The sequence below is a fragment of the Helianthus annuus genome, chromosome 12 (assembly GCF_002127325.2).
Source record: "Helianthus annuus cultivar XRQ/B chromosome 12, HanXRQr2.0-SUNRISE, whole genome shotgun sequence".
NCBI lineage: Eukaryota > Viridiplantae > Streptophyta > Magnoliopsida > Asterales > Asteraceae > Helianthus > Helianthus annuus.
The window spans coordinates 9024707-9036668 of record NC_035444.2 but is presented as its reverse complement, the minus strand read 5'-3'; the positions used below and the strand labels follow the sequence as shown (position 1 = coordinate 9036668).

The 11962-nt window shown below is 33.0% G+C and overlaps 1 protein-coding gene across 1 annotated transcript; it reads left to right on the top strand.

The window, feature by feature from the left end:
* Window positions 1–642: 642 nt before the first annotated feature.
* On the top strand, window positions 643–9163 carry LOC110894010 (villin-5). The gene is made up of 22 exons (XM_035980757.1): window positions 643–698; window positions 813–912; window positions 1223–1291; window positions 1376–1585; window positions 1678–1855; window positions 1945–2080; window positions 2500–2662; window positions 2757–2904; window positions 3007–3116; window positions 3463–3618; window positions 3727–3795; window positions 3906–3974; window positions 4074–4211; window positions 4857–4985; window positions 5100–5247; window positions 5358–5368; window positions 5448–5588; window positions 6336–6461; window positions 6654–6722; window positions 7525–7867; window positions 8159–8364; window positions 8591–9163. Exons 1-22 carry the CDS (start codon window positions 643–645, stop codon window positions 8702–8704), a joined length of 2889 nt encoding a protein of 962 aa, XP_035836650.1. The 3' UTR covers window positions 8705–9163.
* Window positions 9164–11962: the final 2799 nt, after the last annotated feature.

The window sequence follows — 11962 nt, the reverse complement described above, 5'->3', positions numbered from 1 at the left end:
GAGAACTGGGAACCGACCGGTTGGACCGCAAAAACCAGGAGGTCGGATTGAGATTTTAAGGGGACGACTTTGATTAAAAAAATTCTTATTTTACCTTATTTATTTTATATTATTTAGGATGTTATCTGTTGGTCGGACCGCTAAGGAGACCGGTTCGACATCCGTTCCGGTTCTGAAAACATTGCTTGGTTCACTCAGTTGATTCTCTATGAGAAGATATTCTACAATATCACAAAAAGAACTAGAATCCTTAGTAACATATAAATCTCTAGACCAACATTCAGGATTAAAAGAAATCTATAATAGAATTATAATAAGATGAAAATATAGTTCAACCTAATATGTATTTAATACATGGCCAGGGTTACCTAATCAGTAATTAGTGAAATAATGAAAAAGAAATCAAGATATAAAACTTAGAATTTGGGTTTAACTTAAACGAGCTATAACGAGCCGAACGACTCGTTTACCCTCTAAGTCGATTTCGAGTGAGTTTTGAGTTATTTGAATAGCCCTAGGTATTACAATGCCTAATGTTCTATTTATTTATGATGCATATTTATGTGGATTTTAGGTATTCTATCCTAGTGTTTTGATTCTGGTGCTAAAGAACCACACTCACTGACCACTGAAGCATACAACATGTCTGTTTCTACGAAAGATGTTGATCTAATCTTTCAAGGAGTTGGACAAAAAGCGTATCCTTTATCTTAAATATATATTTGAAACGTGTAATTATTTTCAATTGATGTCTTCCAGCTACAAGCTTATTCATCTACCAAACTTGTTATTTATTAACTAACAATTTCTAGAGGAATCGAGGTATGGCGAATCGAGAATTCACAGCCTGTGGCTGTTCCAGAGTCTTCTTATGGTAAATTTTTGACAAGAGAATCTTATATGATTTTAAAGGTGTGTTCTATAATCTTAGCACAACTGCTTCAATATTTTTGCTATGTATATGTGTGTATATAATGAGTAGATTCAGTTTAGATCCAACTATCACTAGTTTCTTGTCTTAAGGCCACCTGTCCAGTGTAACCTGCGGTGTACGTTTGTCACACTGGCTAGCTAGCACGATAAGGGTATTGGTGGACCCATGAGTTTTTTTCTAACGGGTTTTCATGGTTTAAGAAAAAAGATAGATTATCATAAAGATGATCATTAAAAGAATAAAAGTGCGAACTAAAACTCAATCATGAAAATTTTATTTCTTTTACAGACAAATGCTTCAAAAAGGGGAACTTTCCGCTACGACATTCACTATTGGATAGGTAAAGATGCAAGTGAGGTGAGTTTCACACAAAACGTATTATATTCATTATTTTCGTTACTGATATACATTGTAACAGTAACATATTATTGATGATTACAGGATGAAGCTGAGGTTGCAGCCATAAAAACACTTGAACTTGATAAAGTTCTTGGAGGGCGATCTGTTCAATACCGCGAGTTACAAGGATACGAAACAGAAAGGTTCCTTTCTTGTTTTAAACCATGTATTATGCCCGAAGAATCCGAACGTCGAGAACACAAAAACCGCATGTTTGTCTGCAAAGGAAAACACGTTGTTCGTATACAAGAGGTGATTAAGTCAGTGTTTTACTTCTCCATTTCTACATATTATATAGGTAGAGGACCCTTTATGTTTTCTAAATTATAAATTATCGAACGCAGGTTCCTTGTGCTCGATCCTCACTCACTCATGACGCAGTTTTTATATTCGACAGTAAAAATAAGATTTTCCAGTTTAATGGGTTAAATACTTCAATACAAGAAAGGGCTAAAGCACTAGATGTTGTGAAGTATATAAATGAGACTTACCATGAATCAAATTGCAAAATAGCTGCCATTGGTAAGCGAATATTAATTAGTTGTAGTGCTTAAAAAACTAAAATTAAATAAAAAAATTCAAACTGAAGTTTTGTTTCGAGTATCATTTAGAGGATGGGAGGCTGATGGGCGATGCTGAAGCCGGAGAATTCTGGGGATTCTTTGGTGGATTTGCTCCGCTTCCAAGAAAAACAACCGTAAATGATGCTCAAAGTACTACTGATGATCTACCTATTCAGCTATTTTGGTAATATAAATGTTAGCCGAGTTTATTATCTATTATAGTTATTATTATGCGATTATCATTTATCTTTAAGTTTGTTTATAAGCCATTATTCTATCTCTAGCATGAATATTAGGATGGTTATTGACGTTTTATCATTATGATTAGTTGGTTAGCTTTATCGTTATCCTTTTCATTGTAATCTCTCTACATAAAAAAGATCTGATTTTCCGTACCTCAATACATAGAAAATATTATTCACCAATACAGTTTTTCAGTTCTTTTGAATTCTTTCAATAAAAATGTGAATCATGTTAGTAAACTAGCTGGATGTTATGTTGCTTAGGCTAAAGCAATAAATACTTTTATATTTTAATTATTCCAATAATCTCTTAATGTAGTAAATAGTAGTTCTGACAAAATATGTGTATTTGGTATTCAAGTGTCAAGAAGGGGGAGGCAGAACGCGTTCCGGCTGATTCCTTGACAAAGAAGCTACTACAAACACACAGCTGTTATCTACTGGATTGTGGATCGGAAATACATGTGTGGATGGGAAGAAGTACTTCAATGCAAGAAAGAAAATCTGCAAACAAAGTTGCAGAAGTACATTGAATTTGATTATGTATTTTCATTGTTGTTATAACTTAGAATGATGTTATGTCATCTTGGACTTATACTTATTAATCTTAATATACAGGAATATCTACGAGGCCAAGACAGACCGAAATCCATAATCATCCGCATGAGTGAGTTTTTTGAAACAGTATCTTTCCGGTCAAAGTTTGACTCGTGGCCTCAACTGAGTGATGAGCTAGCACCTCAGGACGGCAGAGGCAAGGTGGCTGGTTAGTAATGCCATACCTTTTTCAGGAAAGTTATGCTAGTTAGTTGAACATGATTCGTTTTGCGATTAGATGATGACAGTTTGTTATTAATAATTTTTGTAGCACTTCTAAAACGTGGAGGGCTCGATGTTAAGGGTCTGATTAAAAATGCTCCCGAAGAGGAAGAAGAAGAGGAACTTCAATCATATATTGATTGCAGTGGAGCTTTGGAGGTTTTACAAGATTTTTATCTTTAATAGTTTGTTTTGTAATTGATTATGGCAAAATGGCTTTTAATAATCCAAACTATGACCCATTGTCCGATAACAGTTCATACAGACGATATGACCAATGACACTCCTAAGTTTCCCTTTCTTTGCCTAGGGCAACCCTACTTAACGAATGGTAACTTTGTCTTTATGACATTCAGAATGTTGTAAATTGTTTTGAAACGACATAAATGAAAGTGAAAGTTGGGAGTGTAATTAGTCACATTGCTCGTACGACAGGTGATAGTTTGGATTAATAAAATCCAATTTTCCGTTTATTTATGTATTACTTTCAAACGCGATTTTGAAGGTGTGGCGTGTGAATGGTCAAGAAAAGAGTCTATTAGCAGACACTGACCAGTCAAAATTCTACACCGGAGATTGTTATATCTTTCAATACACATACACCGGAGAGGGTCAAGAGGAATCTCTTATAGGGACATGGATCGGAAAGGAAAGTGTTAAGGTAGTTAATTTTCAGTAAATTTATAAAGCCTTTATGGAAATGCTATTATGCTTCATTAAAATTTATATATATGTGTAATATATTTATCTAACAAAATATGTTCTGTAGGAAGATAGGGATTCAGCTCTCTCACAAGCAAACAAAATGGTTGAGTCAATCAAGTTTTTAGCTACTCAGGTTAGCTTAAATTCACCTGATAATTAAATTAATATTGTAATTCTATTATCTTAATATATGGTTTGAGCATATGTTAATTTATACTAATGATCTGATTGTTAAATCTACAGGCTCGAGTATATGAAGGGAACGAACCGTTTCTTTTCTATGCAATATTTCAGAGCTTTATGGTTCTCAAGGTGTGCTTCAACTAAGAAACAAGGAGGAGAATACATTAAAACATTGTAATTTTCTTTTCATTCAAATTGTAAAATTTAGTATATTTAATAAATTCTCAGGGTGGTCTCAGTAATGGATACAAGAAGTACATATCAGAAAAGGGATTGCCCGACGAGACTTATAAAGAGGATGGAATTGCATTATTTCGTGTTCAGGGCTCTGGACCCGAAAATATGCAATCGATTCAAGTTGATCCTGTAAGTTCACTAATACACACACACACACACACACTTATAAAAAGGACGGAATTGCATTATTTCGAGTTCAAGGCTGTGGATGAGTGTTTATTTTAGAACCAATAATATATTGAAAACTGTGGGAATCACTTTAACCCTTGTACTATTATCATATAAATTGACTGAAATGCATCTAGATTTCAATATATTTGAGATTTATATCTAAAAGTTATGGTATTAATAGCAGTTTACTAAATGCATATGCATGCGTATACACTACACGCGCATACGCACATTGTTACACTATGGGTATGTTTGGCAAAAGTAGTTGGTGGCTGTAGCTGTAGCTTTCTAGATTTATTTAGGTGTTTGGCAAAGTAGCTGGAGCTTTTAATAAAATGTATAAAATGACCAAAATGAACATAACTAAAAAACATAACTAAAAACCTCATCATCTTTAGAGGTTAAAATAGTCATTTTTTTCCCTAAAAACTTCATCATCTTTAAAGGTTAAAATAGTCATTTTTTCCCTAAAAGCTTGTAGCTCCTTCTCAGCATAATACACACACACACACATTTGTACACTAGTTGAAGTCATCTCTTTTTTATTTCATTTTTTCTTCATTCAAGTTACCAAATATAAATTTTGTTTTCTAATTGGGTCAGGTTGCTTCATCCTTGAACTCCTCTTATTGTTATATATTACACAAAGATTCACTTGTCTTTACTTGGAAGGGAAGCCAAACATCAGTAGAGGACCATGAACTCGCCGACAGGCAACTCGATGTCATAAAAGTATGCTTCTTATTAATATTGTCATTATATACAATCCTTTTCTTTTGATTATAAAAGTATGCATCTATACTTATATTATATAAGAATATTAACTTTTCGCCATGATGGTTGCAGCCTGATATGCAGACCAGAGTATGTAAAGAGCGGGCAGAGTCCGACGAATTTTGGGAAATTTTAGGTGGAAGAACCGAACATGCCACTCAAAAAATTCCAAGAGAGACTGAACGCGATCCTCATTTATTCTCATGCATAGTATCTAAAGGTTCAACTGACTTTTTGATGAATCAACCATATGTATTACCTACACTTGAGGTAAATTTACTAACTGTTTTTTCGGTTTTTGTTTTCTGTGGAACCTTTTCTCTTCAGGAGAAGATCTAAGGGTATGAATGTATTTATTTTTTGGAAGTTAAATTTTCATGTGATTTTTTTTTAAAAAACATGCTTTTCATGTTGATGTAGGTGACTGAGATATACCATTTTAATCAAGATGATTTGATGACAGAAGATATATATATCCTTGATTGTCACACAGAAATATTTCTTTGGGTGGGGCAGGAGGTTAATACAAAAGACAAGACACAAGCATTAACTATTGGGGAGGTATGATTTTTTTTTTCTTTTAAACACTATCGATGGACCAAAGCGCTTTGGCCTAGCGGTATGGGTGCCCCCTCTAGGAGCGGTTCAAAAAAATAAAAATAAAGTACTATCCGTGGCATACTTCTCGATTGACGCTACAATCGGAAGAAATTTATCTGGCATTGAGTCGAGCAATTTCTTTACCAATTTATATTTTTATACTCCAACATTGTGGTATCTGAGCTAGTGAGGTTCGGGTGAGTGTTGCGAGACAATTTGTGTTCGTATCAAAACGGGCATTACAATTTACTGAAAATTTTTGAAGAAAAAACTTAAAATACTAGAAGAATTAGTAGTAAGGCCACACGGGGCCATGCGTTATTTTATCACGGAAATCAACTATAACGCGTTATACATGAACAATTCCCACCCCCACAACAAATGTCAACGCGTTATATTTTCCACGGATTCAATTTTCGTGATATTTTCAACACGTGATGGTTTTGTTTTGTGAGTGTAATTGTTGGTTGGGGGGAAATTGTTGGGTGTGGTGGTGAGTGATGACCACCCCCACTAAAAAAGGTTGTGAGTGATTGAAAAATGGTTGCTGATATGGCGGAACATGATTGGATATTGTGAGTGACGGAAAAATGATCACTAGTGACCACCCCCTCCCCTAACTGAAGTAAATATTTCTTAAAAGGATATAGTATTTGCATCACTTGTTGAAGTAAATTTCTTTTTTGTTTCATACATTGAATTTTACAGAAATATTTGGAATGTGATGTTCTTCTTGTGGGTTTATTTCTTCAAACTCCAATCTTTATCATATTTGAAGGAAGTGAGCCACCATTCTTCACACGTTTCTTTAAATGGGATCCAAAAAAATCTGCAGTAAGTTATCTCCTTGAAGCCATTATATTTATTGTACACCACTTAATAATAATAATAATAATAATAATAATAATAATAATAATAATAATAATAATAATAATAATAATAATAATAATAATAATAATAATAATAATAATAATAATAATAATAATAATAATAATAATAATATTTCAAATGTTAATATGTTTACAGATGCATGGAAACTCATTCCAAAGAAGGCTGGCTATTATAAAAGATGGAGGCCTTTCAACCATGAATCTTGTAAGCCACAATAACTCGATTAAGTTATTGTAGAAATGAGTCTTAACATATAATATAAAACACCCTTAACATAAAAAGTGAAAGTGTGATTTTTTCCCATCTTATTAAGCGCTTATTTTAGTCTTAGAACACAAAAGAAAATCTTGATTTTACACTAGTAGAGTAATTATGTAATTTTGTAAAGTAATTATAATTACTCTACTAGAGTAAATTCACATATTTTATTTATTTATTATTATTATTATTATATTTTTTTACATTTTGCAATTAATGATGTAGTAGGGAAAAATTCAAAAAAAAAAAAAATCTCCTCCCTTACTTCTTACGTTAAGGATGCTTCGGATGTTAACACTTATTTGTATTTGATCTTTTACATATTTATTGCATTATACGTCTTTTATTAAGAAAGGGGACGGTACCTTCAAATTTTATTAATAAAAAGGAATAAATTACACAAAAGTGTAGGCCACTAGCCCATCCCAGGATATATCCCCAAAGAAAGACTAGCCCTAAAACACCTATACGTTGGGCCTGACAAGTGGGCCCTAGATGAATTGGGTATGAAATCCGGCCCAACTCCTATATTCTTTATTCAACAAAAACGGCCCAAAAAGTTATTCTACGACTACAACACAATCTCAAATTGGGCCCAAACTTGGTCCAATGGAGATTATAAACCATAAGACACCCATCTAAGCAATTATTCAAATGGAAATACAAAAAAACTTTATGCTAAACACAAAAGACACAAATTTTTGGTTCATAACTATTTATTCTAATGAAATAATTGTTGCATCATCAGAAACGGAAAAAGCGAGCACCAGTATTTGGAGGTAGATCCGCGTCGGAAAAACCACAACGGTCAAGGAGTGTGTCGTTCGGCTCTGACCGACCACGTGCCCGAGGCAGATCTCCCGCCTTCAATGCTCTTGCTTCCAAGTTTGGTAACCCAGTTGTAAGGAATCTCTCAACTCCACCAGCACTTCTAAGTAAGCTTAGTAGCGGTGGTGGTAGTGGCAGTGGCGGTGGCGGTGGTGGTAGTCTTGATACGTCCAAAATTCTATCCAAGTCTAAAGCTATAGCATCACTAACCGCCTCTTTTGACAAACCAACACGAGAAAAACTTTTGCCACGTTCTGTAAAAGGTAATATGTATATTATTCGTCTTTTATAGTTAACATAATAGTAACCAAGTTTTTCAAGTATCTTACTAAGTCACTGTGTCACTGACAATATTTTGTTCCTTCAAAGTCACTTAACTTTCATTAAGCGTCCCAATGTTGTAAAATTTCTATTGAAAATGTTAATTTATAAAAAAAAAAAAAAAAAATCTAAGTGGAATGTATTTGAATCCTGGTTACTATTTAGTAATTATTTTTTTTTCTGAATTAATATAAACAATTATGAGACTTACTATGATTTTGTAATGTTATCAGTGAACACATCACCAACAGCAAAATTTGAGTCAAACTCTAGGGTTAACGTTATCCCAATGAGCAGTAGAAGATACTCCCCAACAATAAAGGAAGATTCGAAAGAGAATGAGGCCGACACCGATGAGGGGCTCACATTCTACCCTTATGATCGTTTAACAACGTCATCAACTGACCCTGCTCCGGATATTGATGTAACCAGACGAGAGGTACGCGTTTTTTTTAAAACATCTTGTTAAAGAAAATAAGTGACCATAGATTAAAAATGTTGCTTTTTGGTTCGGATAAAAACAGGTCAGTTCGGATTGACCCAATACAACTTTTATCCAAAGCGTTTCTATCTATCATAGATTATTACAATAATTACATGGAATTTAGAATATCTTTTCTGATTTAGATCTCCATAATAATTACATTTTCGAATGTTATATGCAGATTTATCTTTCAAAAAGCGAGTTCCGGGAGAGATTTAATATGACGAAAGAGGCTTTCTACAAGATGCCAAAATGGAGACAAAATAAGATGAAAACTTCACTTAAGTTGTTTTAAGTTACCTGCATATAAAGATAAAGAAAAGCATGCTTACAAATTTTACACCACCACTTATTCATCAAAATACATTAGTCTTTACTTAACACCCATAAATTAAACCAACTAAAGATTTTCTATATGTTGCAGCAGGTTTACTTTTCAATTGTATTAGTCTGATATATATAGCTTCCCATTCTTTTAGGGATTAGTTACTTACATATTTGTATAATAGACTTACTTCTCCATTCATTACTCATTGGGTTGGCATCTGTTTACAATCTTAAACATGGCTAAAATATGAAGATGAGGTAGTCTATGTGAAGCAACATGTGTGTGTTATGAAGGGGGTTATAGTGTATCAAATTTTGTTATAGTTAGTATAATTGTATGTAAATTGTCGTTGGAGTAGTTGAAGCGAATATACGTATACTTCCATTGTGAGGCCGTGGTTGAAAAGTTAAATATATTTGCGTTAACGTATTGTTGTTGATTAACATTGACCAATAGGGTCCAGTAGGTCGTGAATAGTAATTTCTCGACCCTTAAGAGTCACTTCGTCTTTGGTAGGATCGGTTTTGCAATTCAAAAGGGGTTGCAGTGCAGCTTGTTGCCTTTTTACCTGCTATTTGTTTGTAATTTGTTGGTTTGGCATTTTTATGATTATATAAAATGGATATAAAACGTAACAAACTTTTGAGTAATTTTGTACAAATCGGGTAAAACTTGTTCGATCTATTGGTGTGCTAGTTTTGATTGAATACTTGAATATCATAGGTGACTGTAAAAACATCTCAACTTGTTCTGATTAAACAAAGAATAATGGAAGTCATACACTACAACTGTGCCTATATGTCTCTGTATTATGTTTAAACTAGCGAAAAATACCAACAAGAATGAATATTATGCAAGTGTGTTCCTCGTCATTCGTATGTTTGCTCACGAGAATTGTGATATATTGACAAAAAATTCTTCTAGAAACTCAAAATAAAAACACGGACAATGGACAAAACTAGATATTGCGGATAGTTTAGGGATGCCAATTGTAACTCGCTCAGTTGTAATAACTTACACGTGGGTCATGATATCACCTTAGCTATCTTGGTGTGTTAAATCATTGCTGAAAAAGTCATTGGCGATCTGGGTATTAACATTGCATCACTGATGTGTCAAGGAGGTAGTTATTGGTGTCCCTTCCGCGGTGCTCCCATTGGTACTCCTAAAGAAGAGGTCAATGGCGATTCATCATTAATATTGGTCATTGATCTATAGGTGAAGTGTTTCCTAAGCTTGGATTCTGAAGAAATTTCACTGAAGGATATTGTAACTCACCAATTCGGGGAGTTTAGCGAAATTTTGGTGATTACCCTCCAATTAAGGAGTTGGGAAAAAAACTGATGTGACGCTAATGTAACATTGATAAGTTTGGGAAAATTTTAGTGGATACCCTCCACCCATATTTCGGAAAACTAAACAACTCAATTGGCATTTGTGGTATTAGAATTTGTAGAAAATAAGTTTACTAAATTTTCACTATAGTCTCCAAATGTCACATGAGTTTTCCTCCAACTTTCCGAATTGGAGGGTATCATAAAAAACTACCAAACTTCAATAAACTCCTTAATATATTGTGTGTGTGTGAATTTGGGATGGACTTAGAGGAAAACTCCCCAATCTTTAATATTGAATTCGGCTCTGAATTGAACGGATCATTGTTTCCTTGTAGGCACGAACATCCTGTTTTCTTCCCGAGCTCCATATCGTATACCCTCAGCTTACTTTTGGGGAAAATGCATCTTAGTTTGGCATGGACTGCAAATATACAATTAGACCGTTCTATTTATTGAATTTATAATTTTCAAAATTCAAACGTTTTATGTATACATCGGTTAAACTATAAATAGTAATTGTATTTATTTACAACCTTACAAGTGGTGTGGGTTCAAATAGAGACAAGATCAAATACAAAATAAGCTTAACAAGTGAAACGTAGGAAGCAAAGTGCTAATATGAATACAAAGTGTTAATACACAAATATAAACTGCTGATATGTAGCAAATAGTACTGTTATGCAACAACAAATTGTGTAGTTATATATTAGCATTATTATTTGTTACATATCCCCACTTTACTTCTCACCGTTTTTAGGTTAAGAGTATTGTATACCAGAACCTTCCTTGGTTAAAAAAATATAAGTGTAAGATTAGTTAGTATTCAGGTATCCATCAATTATAAAAATCAAATTTTGATTGTTATTTCAAACTTGTGTTTTACTTGAGGAAGGTTCTATGTGAATGTTTATGCATGGTGTTTTTTGAGTTTTAATGAGTAAAAGGATAAAAAGAAATACATGTTTAAGAAAAAAAGGATGAAGGAGAATTAGAATTCAATATAAATAACCTAAAGGAGCAAAAATGACTTCATTACCAATATATAACCTGATTTAACTTTTTTTTTTTCTCAAACATATACATATGACATAAAAGTATAAACTAGAAACCAATTATTCTGAGTACAATTTTTAAATAAAAACATTTTTTAAAGGAAAAAAATATAGCTCACTAATAAAGTGAGATTCCGCCATTGGGAGAACACCGTAGCACATGTTTTGACTCCTTCCAAATTGTCTGCTGTCACAACTCAGCCATTTGTATCCAACCATATTTATATAATTTGATTTTCATAATCTGATTTGAGAAATAATATGATTTCTATAAGTTTTTTTAATGAAAAACTACGTTAGTTCTAAAACCTACTGTGATGCGACAGTGATTTTGTACGTGTACATTTGCAATCTGACATGTTACCAACGATATTTATATAATCTGATTTGAGAAGAATATAATTTCTATACGTTTTTTATGAAAAACTACGCTAGTTCTAAAACCTACCAGTGTGATGCGGCAATGATTTTGTACGTGTACATTTGAAATCTGACATGTTACCAATGAAAGGGTTCTTTAAATGATACGTTAGATAACATCTATATTATCTTACATATTCACACGTAAACATATATAAATTAAAAAAAAAAACTCGTAACATAGTGCATTTACAAAATAGTCACGTAAACATATAAATTAAAAAAAAAAAACTCATAACATAGTGCATTTACAAAAATAGTTACCGATAGAAAAAGGTACTTTATTTGACTAAACATCGCCATTTGCGGTAAAAAAAATACTTTATTTGATTGAACATAAACATAAAAAAAATTAAATTACACTCTTAATTGTCATCGGCTAAACTAACTACTACTAATGATAAAATTAATAATCT

Excerpts from the sequence above, each read along its gene's own strand:
- LOC110894010 (XM_035980757.1), top strand. The coding sequence starts at position 643 with ATGTCTGTTTCTACGAAAGATGTTGATCTAATCTTTCAAGGAGTTGGA. Across the intron at positions 1,292-1,375 it reads TAGGTAAAGATGCAAGTGAG|GATGAAGCTGAGGTTGCAGC; the intron begins GTGAGTTTCACA and ends TGATGATTACAG. Across the intron at positions 8,365-8,590 it reads TTGATGTAACCAGACGAGAG|ATTTATCTTTCAAAAAGCGA; the intron begins GTACGCGTTTTT and ends TGTTATATGCAG.